Genomic DNA, 18,994 nt, shown 5'->3' on the forward strand with positions numbered 1-18,994 from the left:
GAGTTCAATTTGTGGTACCCACCCCCACAAATAAAGAAAACAAAACTATCTCTCTAGTAAGGGTTTTTAAAGGATCAGAGCTAATTTATTTTTTGACTTTCTACATTGTTTGTTCCCTAGGACTGAGTGGTTATTAATTTGTTCTATTTGTACTTAGAATGCCTTTGTTATTATCCAAAAGCAATTTAAGGTCCAGTTTATTTTTAACAAAGAATAGACAAGGCATAATGGCCTTTTGTTATCAGTATTGTGGCAGAGTCAGAATTGACTAGGATATGTTTATCTGACATGCTGTTTTTGATAAAATATGTTGAGTAACAATGGGTTTGTTTATGCAAATATAGAGCAAAATAGTCAATCCTTAAAAGGTATTTATCAATGTACTGTTTGTGAAGTGGTCTCCAGTTGTGAAATAATTTTTATTAATAGGCATGCAAGTAGACAAATTATTTGGATTACTTCATTTTATTATCCCAAAGTAGATACCATTGTCCCAATTTTTCAGATAAGCATTTGAATTTTGAGAGGTGAGTAACTTATCCAAGGTCACATGTCTAAGGATTGGCAGAGATAGACCTTGACTGACTGCAGAGTCCACTTAGGAAGACAAAACATCTTTGGCGAACATGTTGTGATGTATGCTTGCAAAGGCATTTTCAGGGTGGTACAAATTCTTTCTTTAGCTGGACATTATCATTAGTAAACCAATGAATGAACACATGGTCAAGATTGCTATAATAATGTCATAAGTGTTTTTCTTCTGGAATATTCATTGGAAATTATGATGCCACAAGCCACCACTTTGTGGTGGGTACATTCTGTACCAGTTCTCAGGGGTCTCCATTCTTATTGTAGAAATGTATCAAGTCACCAAGGTCCAGAGGAAGAAAAGGCCCTTCTCCTGCACACCCAAAGCCAGGGTTCTGGGTTTTTGTCTGGGGACCCATTTGTTCCATAGTTGCCTGACTCTGGCAGTGCCCATATCCATCAAAGGAGATCACACCAACTCATGGCCTCATCTGGTGTCCTTTATCGTACCTTTATCCAAACAGCACAATAACCCAATGACCTTGTAAGATCTAAAATGTCAGGGAGGCTGCCTCACTACTGGAATTGTGAGGAAGTCACACTTGAACTTGAGACATTGGGCCTTCACACATGAAATGTAACAGTACCAGTCTCACAGATTTATTGTCTGGACTAAATGAGATTATGCCAGCCAGGAGTCTGTAACTGTGACATCACACACGAATCTAAATATCTCTCATCCCTTCAATAAATTCTTTCCTTACTTGGAAAAAAAAAAAAAAAAAGATTGTTACTTGAGGAGTAAGACTGCTTTAACTCTCATTTTCTTCAGTTTATTTAATAAGTTTTTTCTATATTTATTGCATACTTCTTTTTGATATTTTAGGGAAAGCTTTCTGTTTGATATTTTGTATATTTGAAACTGAAAAGATCCCTGCTTTCCAGAAAACACAACAAAATAAAGGAATTAGTCATGCACTTCTGCGTGCATTCAGATGCATTTTATGTAAGAACTTGGACTGCATTTGCAATTCGTACTAAATTTCTATAACTTGATAGCATTAGAATTAGTGGAATAGGGTAAAAGCTTATTTTTCTGTCAGGAGAGAAACCGTTACTGCTTTCTTCTTTTAATAGAAAAAATGGAGAAATAAAACTATTCTTTATTAATAATAAATTTTTAAATCTATTTAGCTTTAGAAAGAAATATGAATTTGTATTTTTTAGCTCTGTATCCATTCATCAATGTGTATTTTCTAAATCTAACCAGTTTTGTAATGTTATTCAATGAATTGAGGAACATTTTATAGTATAGAGACGTGTACTCTAGGATCTAACAGGTCACAATTTCTGCCTTTTTGTCTTCCAGTGTCTGAATTTATGCTGAAAGTTCAGGTGAATGACATCATCAGTCGTCAGTACTTGAGTCAAGCAGTCGTTGAAGTATTTGTAAACTACACAAAGACAAATTCCACAGTAACCAAAACCAATGGAGCAGTGTTGATAAAAGTACCCTATAAATTAAGTCTCAGCTTAACCATTATTGCTTACAAAGATGGCTACGTGTTGACTGCTTTGCCTTGGAAGACTGGAAGAATGCCAAGTAAGCATTTAAATTGCTTTGCATCCACTAAATGTAAATGGTATATTTTTTCTTTCTTGGGACTACCTTGTTCTGGTAATCTGAAAATGAGAATGCCTAAGAGAAGTCTATAGAAGTAGGTATGAAGGGAGGTGGGTTTGAAGAAAACACAGTCTGTTTGGGCTGCTGTAACAAAATATTGTAAATTGGTGGCTTGTAAACAGCACAACTTTATTTCTCATGTTCTTGAGGCTGGAAAATCCAAGACCAAGGGGCCAGCAGAGTTGGTGTCTGGTGAGGGTCTGCTTTCTGGTTGTAGATGGTTCTTTTTCACTGTGCTCTCACATGGTGGAAGTGGCAAAGGAGTTCCGTTGGGCCTATTTTTAAAGGGCACTAATTCCATTCATGAAGGCTCTGCCCTCTTGACCTAATTACCACTCAAAGGATACCATATCTTTCTTTTTTGTGGTTGGTTCTGTGGGTATCGAACCCAGGGCCTTGTGCTTGCAAAGCAAGCACTCTACCAACTGAGCTATATCCCCAGTCCGGTACCATAACTTAATGTCATCATCTTGGGGTTAGATTTCAACATAAATATTTTAGGGGATGCACAAACATTAAGACCACAGCAATCATGAAGACATTTTCCTTCACAAAGAGGCTTAAAAGAATTGTGAGCATGAGCTCTGCTCTATACAGAGCTTGTCTACAGCTGGTAATAGGGAGATTGGCATTTTCAAAGGATTAGTAAAAAGCAGGGTGGGCAATGTAGCGGGGACAGATGATGGAAGGACCTTTGAAAAAGATTAGACAGAGGATTTAGATTTATATGTTAAATAGTAAGGCAGTTATTGTAGGTTCTTAAGCACAACGAGTTTAAATTTAGAAACTGATTTACTCAACAGTGTGTAAGCAACAGGGCTAAAATTGACTCTGAAAGCCTGACCAAGAAACTGTGACAGCCCTCTTGGTATACAGGAACAGCAGCCTGATTAGGAGAGGGAGTGAAAAGGACAGGGAGTATAAGAGACAAACCGAAGAAAACACTGACAGGGCTTAGTGGGACTAATTGGATACTGGGAAGGTTGTGCCACGTAAGATACCGACATACAAGCCTGACTGACTGGAAGGGTGACACATTAGATTGTCAGCCTCTTTGTATTATAGAGTTCTTGTTAGAATTTAGGTAATCTATTTGGTTGCATATCAGAAACATTGGAATTCTTGAATCATTATTTAAATGGATAATGAGAAATAAAATGAAAAATGAATTAATGAGATTTGCCTAAGTAAGTCTTGAATAAACTCATAACCAGAAAATCATAATGGGATGAGCTTAATGTGATTTGTGTTTTAAATATATATATATTTTTCCAAAGAAAGAGAAATTAAGCACAAATATTTATGCAATAAATATACAAAAATAGTGAAATAAGAAACCAGGTAAAATGACCCAAAAGAAATAATAAAGATTAAAGTGGATTGACATACACATAAAAATATAAAATAGAGATAATTGATAAAATACTGGTTCTTTGAAATAAAAAAAAAAAACGCAGTATCTGGCTAATCTAAACAGTAAAAAGGCAATAAAAGACAAGGAAAAGAAGAGGAATACATAAAATCTTTAAAGTTATAAAAATGTTCTATACCAAATTTGATGACAGTAAGCTTAAAAAGTTCAAAAAAATAAATAACTCTGATACACAAATGATTATATTAGTTTCAGATGAAGTAGACTAGCAATCATTGCATACAATATTCTAGGTATAAATAATCTGATGCAAAGACTTTTAACTTTATCATATTTTAAAAAAAGTATTTTTGAGTTGTGAATGGACCTTTATTTTATTTATTTATACGTGCTGCTGAGGATCTAACCCAGTGCCTCATACATGCTAGACAAGTGCTATACCACTGAGCCACAACCCAAGCCCCAACTTTCTATATCACATTAATTGAACTAATTACAAATTACTCTTTTGTAATATCAGTATTTGAATCTATGCCTGATTAAAGAAAATCTTTAAATATCCATGATAATGAAGATTGTAAGGATATCACAATCATACTTAACTAAAATATTAGAAGAGATCTTGCTAAAATAACTAAACACAGATGTTCATACTATTTTACACTGTAGAAGTTCTTAGAGTAAAACCTGTTGCTAGAAAAAAGGGTTACTATTAGAGAATAAGCCATTATTTCTTGATATGATCATATTCCTGGAAAATTCCAGCACATCAGTCTTAAAACTCTTAAAATTAATGGAATTTCAAGAGTTACTGATTACAAAATTAGCATTAGTACAAATCAGTGTGTGTTCTTATATATCAGCAGTAGTAACCAGTTAGGAAAAATAATGACAAGAATCTGTCCCAGGACAATACAGTTATGTAGAGCAACCTACAAAAAACCCAAACAGAAAAACCTTAAAACAACTATATGTGTTAGGAGACTAAAGGTACCAAATATGACAGACCTAAAAAACCAAAACCAAAAAACCTGAACCAACTAAAATCCTGGATAATTGGAAAAATACATTTCTTCTTAGAAGCCTGAATATATGTATATACCACAGTTTCTTTATCCATTCATCTGTTGAAGGGTTGTTTTCTTAAAATAAAAAATAGATTTACTGGGGCCATTTGCTATTCCAGACAACTAAAATATTACTTAGGCATAGCTACAAAATTTAAAACTGAATGATGTACTATGATACAAATTGAGCATTTAATATGTATAAATATGTAATCTAGGTTAAAGAACCACTATAAATCATTGAGAAAACTGAATGGTCAATATAAATGGTATGGAGTTGTTTTGGTTAACTGGAAAGAATTAACCATATGCCAAAGTACAAGAGAAGAGATATAATCAAATAATATTGCGGGCTGGGGAGATAGTTCAGTTGGTAGAGTGCTCGCCTTGCAAGCACAAGGCCTTGAGTTCAATCCCCAGCACCACAAAAAAAAAAAAAAAAAAAAAAAAAAAAATAATAATAATATTAAGTATAAGGAAAAACCCTGTCTGATCTTTGAATTAGGATTATCTGTTTAAATTAAAATCAATAAAAGATGTCATAAAAGGTAGTATGATTATTTTTAAATAACAAAATGCCCGGACTCCTATATATCAAAAAATAACAATAGCAAAAATACCCCAAACCCCTGTACATAAAGAGCCACTGAGATTGGAAATGTATGTGAAACAGTAAGGAATGATATCTTTGATATGTAAAGAATTCATACAAATTAGTGCCAACACCCTCTCTAAATGAGGTGAATGGACCATGTGGTGACCTAGCGATGTTCTAAGGAAATAGAAATGATCAGTGAACAAAACAGCATACTGTACCTTCCTAATAAATCAAGATCTGAACACCAAATAAATATACACTTCTAAGATTTTTTCACCACAGAAAGTTTTTAAAAAGTAATTGTTAGGACTGGGGTTGTAGCTCAGTGGTAGAGTGCTTGCCTAGCATGTGTGAGGCGCTGGATTTGATTCTCAGCACCACATACAAATAAAATAAATAAATAAATAAATAAAGGTCCATCAACAACTAAAAATATATATTTTTTTAAAAAAAGTGATTGTCCTCAGTATTGACAAAGCAAAATAGGATCAGCATTCTCAATCATAATGGTGAGAGTGCAAATTGGCAAGACTATCTGGGCAACAATTGAAATATATGCAGTAAGGTCTTCAAAATCTTCCTACCTTTAACCCAGTGTCTCATTACTAGGAATCTTTTATGAAAACAAATATACAAATAATAAAGTGGACAGGTATTCGTGCACCAGAATGTTAGTATTTTTGTAATAATAGTGAACTAGAAGAAATCTAAATCTATAATATTAGTGCAGGGTAGCATAGGGCTCATGTAAAACTTGATGCTTTAACAAATGAGACGTGGCCTTAGACACATTATGAAAAAATTCTGTTGAGAGACAGAAGTGCTGATGTTATTAAATGAAAAAAGCAGTGAAAAACTGTTCTGTATATTATATCATACTCTTTATTTTTAAAAATCACAGTAAAAATCAATGAAGGGTGATACTATAATATTAATGATTGTCTGCGGTGGTTTTGCAAAAACCATCATTTTATGTTCCTCAACATTTTTACCATAGAGATTGTATCACCTTTAAGGTAAGAAAAAAATTTAAGTGAAAAGAAATCAGAGTGTAAATTTTAGTGAGATTTTGAAAGATTCTCAGGTTTTAGACCTTTAAGAAGCTGTCAGGGATATCCCTCTTAATTACCTGTGACTAAGAAAGTATCCAAATATGGGATAATGCCCAGCTTGTCATTATCCTGAGGTCCAAGCTACATCCTCCCCCATCCTCTCCAGTGTAATAAATCCATTAGTCCAAATGTTAATGAATTCTGAAATTGAAATTATACTTTCATTTGCAAATTGTCATTTTCTGTGCAACAAACTAGAAGTATATTTCATTTTACTTTTACCCATCATTGTATTCTTTTAGCATTTGACCCTTTTTTCATATTTCTTTTGAAGGTCTTTTAATCATTTCAAATTATTAAAAGTATTTCCATACAAATGTGTTTTATCTTCTAAGGAGGTTTGAGGAAACTGTGTTATTTCTCTTCATTTCAGATGCTTACCTAGCATAGAGGAAAGATACAAAATGAGAGTTGTGCTTTTGATAGTTTCCCAGAACTTATTCTTTTGATTTAGTCTTGTTTATAAAATGATCTTTTGTTCCAGTGCCTTGACCCCAATCTTGGAACAATTTAGTCATAATATACCAATTACAATAATAATAATAATAACAACAACAACAACAATACCAGCAATAGAAGGGAGATCAGTAATGTAGACCAAGTGGATCAAGAACAGGGAGATAGGAGGGAAAGAGAAGGTCCTGGGGAATGAGATTAATCAAATTATGTTGTGTGCATGTACAAATATAGTATAATGAATTCCATTGTGTGTAATTATAATATGCCAATGATAAATGGAGAAAATAAGTCATATTTCAAATTATCTGCATTTATTCATCAGGCATTTCTACTAAAGGTTGCCTGTGGATTATTTTCTGTGTGCTAAATTGGTTCTTCTCAGCTGACTCTTGAGTTCATTTGGCACACGACTGTGTGAGCAGAAGAGTGTTGTGCTCCTATGTAGGCAGTTAAAGTGAAGTGTAGGTATGTCATAAGTACCTCTATCTTAAGAACCTTGAGTCATGGAGCCAAGAAAAAAATTTTTCAAAATCCTAGGAACTGAATAACAATTATACGGAGAAAATAGCACAGTTATTCAAGCACTTAATCATTTATATCTACGTTCCATTATAGAACTTCATTAGTCACCGTGATACAAACTATTTGAAATAGAAAAGATCAATAGAATAAAATAGTGATATCCAATATTTTTTTCTCACTTTGTATTACTTTTCTCTGTCATATTTCATATCCATTCTTTCTTTGTCTTAAATTGTTCTTTCCATCAAATAGTTTGCTTTTTTCCACTTTTAGGACTTTCTGTGATAGAACTTTATTTGTTCCAGTTTTTCCCCTATATTAAATCTTTTATTATTGCTATATTTCACAGTTTATTCATCAATTACACTTTCACTGTTCCCACAAAGCCAAGCAAATATATGGCTATTCGAAGACACTGTTTTGATTACTGGAAAATTAGCTGGTAAGTACAGTAATTCTTTCTTAACACTTGAAGTGATTATTATGTAGGCAAATCAATATTGATTATAACTTGGTAAAAATCTAAATTGGTCAGTGATGATTAGTATTGACTATAAGTTAATCTGAACTGATTCTCATTCTTAGTATAATACTACATTATGTGTTTTTTTGTATAATAGGAATTCTTTTTTTTTTTTTTTTCTTTTACTATTTTTTTAGTTGATTGATAAATAGTTGACTTTAAAAACACTGGAAAGAGTGTCTGTCTGTCCTTTAAATTACTTCTCTCACTGGGGCATTGTAGCTGGTAAAATAAAGAAAAGGTCCCAGAGGCCTTCTGGGCTCTCTGATTCCAGGTCATTCCTTTTTTTCCTTTTCTGTCTCCTGGGTTAATCTTGCTCCTGTGTGGGAGAGGTCTCAGACTGGGTAGGGATCTGTCAGGCAGACATGGCTTGCCCTTGCATATCCCAAAGGAAAGAATGCAAAAGACCTTATTTTGGGTACTGATTCAAGCTGAGTCCTCTGAGTCTACTTTTCCAACCATGAAGATGATCCTTTGGTCCTTACCTTGACTCCTCAGACCCCTTAATTGGTGCTTAGGAGAAAACTTAACACTATAATATGGGGAAAAAAAAAAAAAAAACATTGAACTTGGGCCTGGTTAATCTTGGACTAATTTACTAAGGTGGTAACCTCTGACTTTGAGCTGTCAAGGCATTTGGCAGAATTTTGAACCACTGATTCTGCTGTGTATGGCAGAATGGAAGGTGTGGAATTGTGTGTGGAGGGATCAGAAGAAATAAATAGGAATCATGTGTTCAGAGAGAGGTCACATTTTATGTTACTGGGGCCCTATTGAAATACATAGTGTGTTTATTCAGTTTGGTCTTTTCACACATTCTTACCCCTCATGGGCTTTTCTATTTTCTGCTGGAATGCATGAATTGGACCTGTCTGAGCATGTCCTGTGCCACTCCTTGGCTCCTGTACCAAGCAGTGAGGAGGACTCATTTGTCTGGACAGTACTGGCTATCCCAGGGCAGGTCTCCTTGAGAGGTGACCTATTGGTAAGGTTAAGCAAGAAAGGATAGATGTTTCTGATGGTATTAAAAACTTCTGTAGAAATTGTGCATTTTCATTTCTTACATAAAATGTATAAACAGAAAGCTGTTCAGTTTGTACAATGGAAATGTGTTTGGTATGTATGAGAATGTATTTGTGGTAAAAGAAGGAGGAATTGGAAACTTTAGGAAGCCTTAGAGAAACTCAACTGGATATTTTTTATACAGTGCTCATTTTCATGTGTATTTTAACATAATTAAGCCACATATTTTAAAATAATAAGTTGTGGACAGTGCTTGTAAGTAAGGTATTAAATTATTCTGTTAAATAACCAAATAGTAATGTGTAATTGTTCTGTTTATATTTAACCTTTTATTTTCTGGGTATTATTTTCCTAGCTTTACACTTAAAAAATAAGCTAGAAAGTGATTTTTGAGAATTATTTTACATTATGTTACTATATATTACTGCACAACTCTTTAAAAATCACTTTTTTCATTCTACTAATAATTCAACTTATTTCTTTTGCCTTTATCAGTGATCTTATTAAAGTCCAAAATAAAAGGTGATGTTTCTAATTTTTTATTTTATTTAGGAGTTGGTCCTTTACTTGTTAAGTAAATTGTATTGGTTACAGAAATATCAGTATTGTCACCGAGTTTCACTTCATAAAAGTTAGAAGATAGTCAATTCAAAGTTATTGAAATAATATATTTGTAAACTGAGAAACTGGCATTTGGAAGACTTTTAATGAACACTTGGGTATCTAATAGAGAAATCTATCCACGTTAAATATGAGGCAGATATCATCAAAGACACCTCTGTTGCAAAGGACTGACAACATAGTCCTAAACGAGTGTGTGCCCAAGGAAAGTCATCTTCCTCCAGTAAGGACTCACTGTAGATGTGCTTGATCAGTACTTCAACTGAAATTACTGAAAACTAGCTTTTCTCTCTGTTTACTCTCCACTGTTTCAACATTGCCTCAATTTCCAAACAACCTCTCATTTTTGGTCACAAGACAGCTGTTGCTACTCCCAGATGTATACCTGCTCACAGAACATCCTATAGGAGTTAACCAAGCCCCACCCCCACCACATCCGAGCAAAACTCACATTACATCTCATGAACTGTGCTTGGGACAAGGCCTGTTACTGAACAAACCACTTTGGCCAAGAGAATTAAAAAAACGCTTTTGACTGGTTTCAGCCTTTCTGGCATACACTGTCCATCCACTCCACTTCTGGAACAGAAATAAAATCCCAAGTGAACCACATGAGCTAAAAAGGGTCACTAGAGTGGTTCTCTAGAGTAAAATCTAGAAAAAGGGATGAGGTTCTGGGCAGAAGAATCAAGCAGTACAAAGGTGCTTTGTGTGCTCTGAAGAAAGAACAAGTTCTTATTCAGTTCTGAATTTAAAATAATAATTATGTGAGGAGACATTAGTGACATTTAGAAATAATTACCACTTCCTTAAAAGTGAAATCCTGACCAGTGGTGATATACTTAACATGCATTTGTTTTATCTATTTGTTAATGAGGTTTCCTTTTTCCAGATGCCAAATCTCAACCAAGTGTTCAGTTTTCAAAAGCCTTAATTAAACTTCCTGACAACCATCATATTAGCAACGTTACCGGCTTTCTTACAGTTCTACAACAGTTTTTGAAAGTAGACAATTTTCTGTATACAACTGGAATTACTCTCAATAAACCAGGTATTTTCTAATTTTTATGTAATGTAATACTACTTATAAGAAATGGTCACACATAAACCAAATATTGTGTATTTAGATATTTAGATAGTTAATAGAAATTTGCTATTCAGCTTTAGAGAATTCATGTCACATTTGAAACAAATTGAGTTAGTAAAATGTTTATAAGCAACTCCCATTTACTCAACAAAAGAACAATTATATCAAAGTCTTTGGCATGCATTACTTCAAGGTAATGAAAATTTTGTTTTCATTAAATTTCATTTGATCTAAAACAGGTAAGCAGAATATAGAAAATAGTTCTGATTATTATAAAACTCGGGAAATTAAAAAATACATTAAAAATAGAGATTTAAAGATATTTATACATGTCTTTTTGTAATTTGATCCCCTATTCAGTCTTATCAAACTAATAAGTACATGATTGTTGAGATAGTAAGATACAAAAAAGTATATTACGTTTATAGGTTAGAGTAAATATTGTAATTTTTTCTTTTGATATGTATTAGCTGTTCTCTGAGTGAAATACATGTAAATATTGAAAATACATCTTTTTCAAAGTCATCAGCTTTAATGTATTAATATTAGGCTATCATGGTTAAAAAGTTAAGGGAATGATGGAATTTCACACTTAAGAATACATCCACATTTGTTCTACAGTTTCTACCATTCGTTGTAACATAACTGAACTCCACTGTGTATAATCACCTCAAACAATTTATAATTCTGATGGTTTCAGTTGGGTCAAATTTTTGGTTCATTTCATGTGGGGAACAGTCATAAATGAGAATAAGAAGGGCAGATAGGCCTTATGGGTAGACAGGTATTTTTCTAACCTGCCATAGTTGATGTAGAAGTGCCCCCACCAGAGGACTCTCCACTCTTCTGTTGTCACCCTGTCTCCTATTGCACACATCTGTGTCTGCCTGAGGGTGTTCCCTGGTCCTGGCTGGCTCGGTGCATAAATACTGCAGTTCACTTGCTTTGGCTCGAACAATTCCAAGCTGGCTTCTGTCCCTAGTGGGACTGAGCCAGAGTTGCCACATTGATAATCTGCTTATTGACACATCCTGCCTTGGCTTCCTTTGATATGATGCCTCCACTTCCTTAATGGTAGATGCTTCCTGAGATTACCTTCTATGTGAACACTCTGTGCTCAGATTATCTGACGGTCTGCTTCTTGAGGAAGCCAATCTAAGATACATGACAAGATTTCCCAGGTAAAGTTAAAGCATGCTCAGAATCAAAGCATTCACAGGATGGTGGCCATGAAGCTCAAATTGTATGAGAGGGTGTTCATGGACAAGACTCATTGGATGCAGCGGGTAGGGGTCATGATGAGCTGTGTGTCTTAACATTCCTCTACTACCTGCTTTTGAGATTATTCATTAAATTTTTTATTATCCTGAGGATGCTACTATCATTTAAAGATTTAGAGCAGTGCTGCCCACTGGGAATGTTCTTCTGCTCTGTCCAACATGGTCACCAGTAGCCATATATGACCATTGAGCTTTGAAATATGAGTAGTAAAGGTAATAAGGAACTGGATTTAATTTAAATACCCACATGCAGTTGGTACATACTCTATTGGATTATGTAGCTCTGTCTGTCAAAAATTTTCTTTTGGCTTTTTCATTGTCTTTCACACATTTCCTTTTTTTCCTCCTCTGAGTTCACATTTTCTCAAATGGGGTGTCGATCTTTATAATCTGTAAAGCCACTGACTATATAGAGCTGAGGAATGGGGTTGAAGCAGGGTCTTCAGAAAGCCAGCTGACTGGCTTTAATATGTATTTTGAAATATTATAGTTATTCAGCAGATTATATGATCCTTGATTTGGGCTCACATTAGATTACTAACTCATGTACGAGTCTACAAAGTGTATATGGTATTACTTATCTGCTATTAGTGTGTCAGGAAATTTACTACAACAAATTGTTATATTAGCTGAAGATTTTCAATCATCCAATAGTTGCCCAGTCTGCTCACTGAAGACCTAGGCCTTGTAGTAGTAATAACGAGAATGGACTCCTCTCCATATTCTCCAAAGCCCTGCACTATTGCTTCTCTCTTCTTCTGCCCTTCAACCCTTGGGCCACCTTTCTTATACCTACCATGATAACATTTGTTTTTGGGGCTGTTTTAGTCAGCTTTTTTTGCTTTGCTGTGATTAAAGGATCGACCAGCATAATTGTAGAGGAGAAAAGGTTTATCTGAGGGCTCACGGTTTCAGAGGTCTTAGTCCATAGAAGGCTGACTCCATTCCTTGGGGCTCCAGGTGAGGCCGAACATCATGGTGGAAGAGGGCGGCAGAGGGAAGCAGCTTGCATCATCAGGAAGCAGAGAGAGAGTCCACTCTCCAGATACAAAGTACCCCAAAGCCATACCCCAGTTCCAGTCTCCTCCAGCCACACCCATCAGGGATTAATTCACTGACTGGGTTAAGACTCTTACAACCCAATCATTTCTCCTCTGAGCCCTCCTACATTGTCTCACATGTGAGCTTTTGGGGGACATCTCACATCCAAACCATAACAGGAGCTTAGTACTTATTTATTCTTCTTGGAAAGATCTCTTAGGTCTTTGCTTGGGTAGCTGCTTGCCATTTGGCTATAGCTCGAATGTCCTTCCTCAGGATTCTTCCTCGATCACCTAATTATGTTGCTTTTCTGAATTATCATGTGCTTCCACATTCATGTGGGAGAGAAGCTGACCATGAGTAAAGAAACAAAAGATTTTTGATAATACCAAGCAATTAAAAAAAATATAGTAGGTAATATATTATATATAGTAGGATATGTATATAGTAGGATATATATATATATAGTAGGTATGTATAGAAGGAACAAAAAGATCATGTACTTATTACCATGTGTTTGGGATCCATATTAGCATATGATGCCTGAGGAGTTTTGTAGTAATTGATAAGTGAGTGAATAAAACTTAAACTTTGAAGTCAAAGATGAAGAAGTTTAGACCAAAAGCAAATAAGATGTAAAAAAGTATACTTTCTCTATTTCTCATATGTTAGTAAAGTACTTAGAACTTCTAAAATTAATAAATCATTTATAGAAATTAAAACTGGAATTTTAACATTATATATGTAACCATATTTTTATTTATTGTAAGTATTCTGGTACATATTATAATTTGGGCATTGTTTACATTTCAAAAAAGAAATGTGCTTTCTATGTTTTTTATCCTCCAGAGTCAGAAGTCTGTAGGTAGCTTCTGATATTTCAGAAGGCATTCTATCAATTATATAATCAAATCTTTAAAATCTCAGTAAAGCAGCTGGGTTGAGGGACACATACCTGTAATCCTAGTGGCTTCAGGAGGCTAAGGCAGGAGGATCACAAGTTTAAAGCCAGCCTCAGCAATTCAGTGAGGCCCTAAGCAACTTGGCGAAACCCTGTCTCAAAATAAGAATAAAAAGGGGTGGGGATATGGCTCAGTGGTTAAGCACTTCTGGGTTCAATTCTTGCTACCAAAACCAAAACCAAATCTAAACAAAGAACCCTTTAGGAAAACAGTAAAATCAGTCTTTTATTAATCTGCTTTTCTTCTACTTTTTGGGCATTGAATTATTAAGTGATACTAATATTTGAGATCTAAGTTTGTTAATCGCAGTTATGTTAATTCTTTCCATTATAGTATTAGTAAGCACATATCAAAGCATATCACCTTTATCAAATAAAGGTATTGTGGTTGGTTTTGTTTTATGTTGAATCACCAAACCCACCCACTGAAAATTGCATTTTGAATATAAATACTTTTTACATACGTAGTGCAGCTAGGACTGTTTGTTGTGCCACTCCTTGAAATAGATGGTCTCGGGAGGAGCAGGGCCAGATGTTTCAAATCTATATCTGCATTAATGATGTGGTACAGGAGAGCCTTTATGTTTATTTATTTTTTAGTTCATTTTAAAAGCATTCAATTGGATTCAAGTGCCCTTAAATCAGATGACTCTGAGAAAATTAGGTACCTGAGGCTCCTGCTGATTTGTCCGTATTACATTGCATAAACTATGCATATAAAATATTTTGAAATGACATTATAAAAATCTTTGATGTGGATTCAATAGCTATTTGACATTGAAATGTATAACCCTGGGTAAAATAGAGAAAGTAGATAGTTTAGATCCATAATAATTTATTATATAACTGCAAGCTTTGTTTATACGTGATTCTATTAAACTGTCTTTTTTAGGTTTTGAAAATATTGAACTGACTCCTCTTGCTGCAATATGTGTGAAAATATATTCTGGAGGAAAAGAATTAAAGGTGGATGGCTCCATTCAAGTTTCTCTTCCCCTTATACATACAAATGATATAAATGTGGGGGATCGCATACCTGCTTGGACATTTGATATGAACACAGGTATGTTAGCTAGATGAATATATTTTGAACATTTTTTTGTTGAATGTCTTATCTTAGAATTTGGTACAGTTCTAGGTTTTCAGTAACATTATAATTTTATGCACTATATTTAGTAACCAAAGTTGGCCTTACTTTGATTAACATAAGCATGGGGGAATTGGTGCCAATATATAATGTAAGGGAAAAAACACAACATTTTTATTTACTCACAAAAAAATCAAAAAAATTATTCTCTTAGTTTTTTTTTTTTTTTTTGGATAGGTAATGTGATCTTATCTAAAAACTTGATTAAGACAATTGAGAAATGTATGTTTACACACTGAATACATGTATCACATTATCATACTGGACCCCATAAATATATTCAAATGTGTCAATTGAAAAATAAAATAGACACTATTTTACATGTTGTAAATAATTTGCTACAACAAATCAATACACCAAAATACAAATATACACCTATACACCAAACTTGTAATAGTTTTATTATACTATTTGTACATAAAACTTCATAAAAGGTATGGGCTTTACTGATTTCTTTTTTCTGGATGGCAAAATTTTACTGGAACAGATAACATTTTTTAAAGTTAAAAAAATAAGTTCTGAAGAACTATACTAATAGTACTCAAACAAAATAACTTGAAAAGGTCATAAAATATACACTGTTTAAGTTTTTAATCAAAATCTCAGGACAGAGGACCAATAACCATTTATTGATGAGTTGGGATTCTATTACTTCTACCCTTAAGAGATATCTGAGCATACACAAGTGGAACATTAATTGGAAAGTCATGATTTTTCTAAGTATGTCTGCATTTCCAGTTTATTTATAATGATTTCATTTCCTTTGGTCATAATAAATCATTCAAATAATTTTATATTATATATTATAATGGATTTTAAACATGTTTAATATGTATTACCTGATAACATGTTGTCATGGTTTTCATAATTTTTGAAAAAGTTCTGTAAAGTATTCTTCATATAACTATCAACCAATTCCTATCATCGTAAAGATGCATAACACTAGCTAACTAGTGTTTTGCTTACCTTTCTTTTCAGGGGCTTGGGTAAACCATGGCTGGGGAATGGTCAAAGAATATAACAATCATTTAATTTGGACTTATGATGCACCACATTTGGGTTACTGGATAGCAGCTCCACTTCCAGGAACTAGAGGTACTGTAAAAGTCAAAGTAATTTTTAAAAATAATCTAGATCTCATGCTGGATTTGATATTCATAGACCTCTCAGTCACTTACCAGCTGTCTGACACTGGCAGAAGCACATAATCGCCTGATCTCTACTTTTTTTTTTTTTTTTTTTTTTTTCATGCACAGAAGATTAAGCTCCATGAACCTAAGGTCCCTTATAGTTATAATATCTGATAAATCTGCAAAGAAGGAAGTTTATTCAAATCAAATATCTCTTAGTTTATATTTTTCAAGAATAAGTTCTATCCAGATCAGTTGGTGCTTTTGGTTGCAAGCAACAGAAATATTTTGGATAATTTAAAACACATTAAAAAGCATATGGGGAATTTACAGGGTCCAATGGAAGGTTGAGGATCAGATGCTAAAAGGCGGAATCTCTGCAGCTCCAGAGGGGCTGGTTAGGAGGCCGTCTGTGCGGTCCTTGCCAGGTTGCTGCTGTGTGATGGCCGATTCCACTGCTTTTTCTCATTTGATTCCTGATTATTCTAGGGCTGAAGAATCTGCTTGGGTCATGAGCACATCTCTTGGTGGGAGCTGGGGGAAGAAAGGGCTTTTGGATAATAGTGTCTCCAAACTGTTTTGAAGAGAATATAGGTGATATACCAAATGAAAATTGACCTGACATTTTTAACAGAAGGTCATGGGGTCTGGTGGCCACAGACCAAGAATTATCCACTAGGGATGATCTATGACTTTCTAGGTAAATGATATTTATTTTCTTACATTTAACATGGTATCAAATGATCTAAATAATTTGAACCTAAGAAGACCCTATATTAATCTAATTCAGTAAATTTCTCAAAAATTTGAAATACTGCCTATGTTATACATTAAATTTTCATGAATAAAGAAAAATCCTCTGAACTGCTGTAGTCTAGACTGGTTGCATGGTTGGCCCACTCTGTGGGCCTTTGGGTGTTTACTGGCAGAAATCGAGTTGCTTCAGGGCTTTCCCTTAGCTCTGCTAAATCAACTTTCTAGCTTCCAACATTTTGTGGCTGTTGTCCGATATCTCATTTTTCTTTATCTTTGTAGATTTCTGTATTTACAGGATCAAAGCAAAGCAAAACTTTTAATGTTGTTTTAGGGAAGTCTTGGAATTGAAAGTTGAATACATATATAATTCCTCCATCTTTAGTCATGTATCAGAGATCATTCTTTTGGCTTTTGAAGTGCTTTGGCTCCTAGCTGAGAGGCAACCATTCCATGGCTATTTCATGCTGGTCAAAAGTAGTTGCAGTATACCCTCTGATCCAGGATGTGGATGACATTTTACACATATTCCTCTGCAGTATTCTATAATCCAACTGTATAATAATTATTATTTCAAAGAGTTTTTTTTTTCTGAAAAACATTTTTTAATCCAGTTTGATTTTCACTTGACATTGGCAACATTTGAATTTTAAAACATGGCTTTTAAAAAAAAATGAAACCAACATTTAGTATTCTAATAGATGAAATATGAGCCACTAGCCATATGTGATCAAGAAGGATATTCTTTTTGTTTCTATTTGAACTTAGTGCTTATAAGATTATTTATTCACAAATCAGAGGGTGGTTACCTTTGTTCTTCATAATGTAAAATATCATGCAGTCTGGCCAGCTGTCTGGCCTTATCCTATTCTCAATTTGCAACTATAATGTAATATTGATGAAAAAGGACAATTAATATTTAATACTTCAACTCAAATCTAGTTATTTCATTTTAAGTAAAAATAACCCAGGAATATTTGGGTTATTATAGAAAAGTGTACATCTACTAAAATACATATCTCAAAGGGCTAGTTTGCATGAGATCATTTGATGAATTACAAAAATCAATATAATTTTTTAAAATAGTTTTAAGTTCAGTTTGTTTATTTTTGTGGTGCTGGGTATAGAACCCAGGGCCTCAAGTATCCTACCATTAAGCTAAACCTTCAGCCTAGAAGTTCTTTTATCTATTAGAAAAGATTTTGTGAGTGACAGAGTACTTAAATAGAATTATGGGATTCTCATTTAGTTTGAATTAGACAACTTCTAGTAATGCTTTTGAAAAAAAATCTATTTTGCAAACATCATAGTCAAAACAACACTCTACTATTAGAAGTGTGGATAACTTGATAATACCTCTGAATTTGCTTATAATTAACTAAGCAAGCATGAAATAGGTACTTACTCATTTGAGTATTACTTTTTTGTTCTTTTAAAAAGGTGAAGTTAAGTTGGATACTGTATTTGTCTGCTGTGGTTGCTATAACAAAATATCACAGACTGGGTGGCTTAAACAACAGAAATTTGTTTTCTCACACTCTGAAAGCTTCATGTCCAAGCTCAGGGTATTGTCAGGGTTGATAAGACCTCTCTTCTTGGCTGATAGATTGTAGTCTCTTACAGTATCTGCACATGGCCTTTCCTCTGTGCACACATGGAAACAGGCTTCTATGATGCCTCTTCCTTCTCTTACAACGACACTAGTCCTGTCTGATTTGAACCCTATCCTTATGACCTCACTCAATCTGTACTATCTCTTTGTAGGCCCTGTCTCCAAATATGGTCTCACTGGGGGCTAGGGATCCAATATATGAACTTTAGGGGTAGCCTCAGACATGATCATCCCTGAAAAGGGAGAAACCAACTGTTTTCCTTTATGTTTACCATAGAACACTCTGACACCCAGTGTGTATGGGGTTTCCTCACACGGCATGACTCTCCAGTTCTTAGTGAACATTCTCTACATGTACTACAATACAGTTTTGACAGTACTTACTTGGAATTAGCCTTAGACACCATAGGCAATCCCACAAGACTGCCCCACTTCAGATGCCAGTTGCCAGTAGCAGATTCCCCAGGTTACCTA

The 18,994-nt window shown here is 34.3% G+C and overlaps 1 protein-coding gene across 1 annotated transcript in view; it reads left to right on the forward strand.

Moving 5' to 3' along the window:
- FAM171B (family with sequence similarity 171 member B) overlaps nt 1–18,994 on the forward strand; it is a 59,876-nt gene that overhangs the window by 34,752 nt on the left and 6,130 nt on the right. Inside the window, exons 2-6 of the mRNA XM_079135345.1 lie at nt 1,898–2,131; nt 7,692–7,784; nt 10,402–10,560; nt 14,771–14,941; nt 16,004–16,120. Of these exons, the coding sequence (XP_078991471.1) occupies nt 1,898–2,131; nt 7,692–7,784; nt 10,402–10,560; nt 14,771–14,941; nt 16,004–16,120 (774 nt within the window). The remainder of the gene's footprint in view (nt 1–1,897; nt 2,132–7,691; nt 7,785–10,401; nt 10,561–14,770; nt 14,942–16,003; nt 16,121–18,994) is intronic.

Source organism: Sciurus vulgaris (assembly GCF_902686455.1).
Source record: "Sciurus vulgaris genome assembly, chromosome: 3".
Taxonomy (NCBI): Eukaryota; Metazoa; Chordata; class Mammalia; order Rodentia; family Sciuridae; genus Sciurus; species Sciurus vulgaris.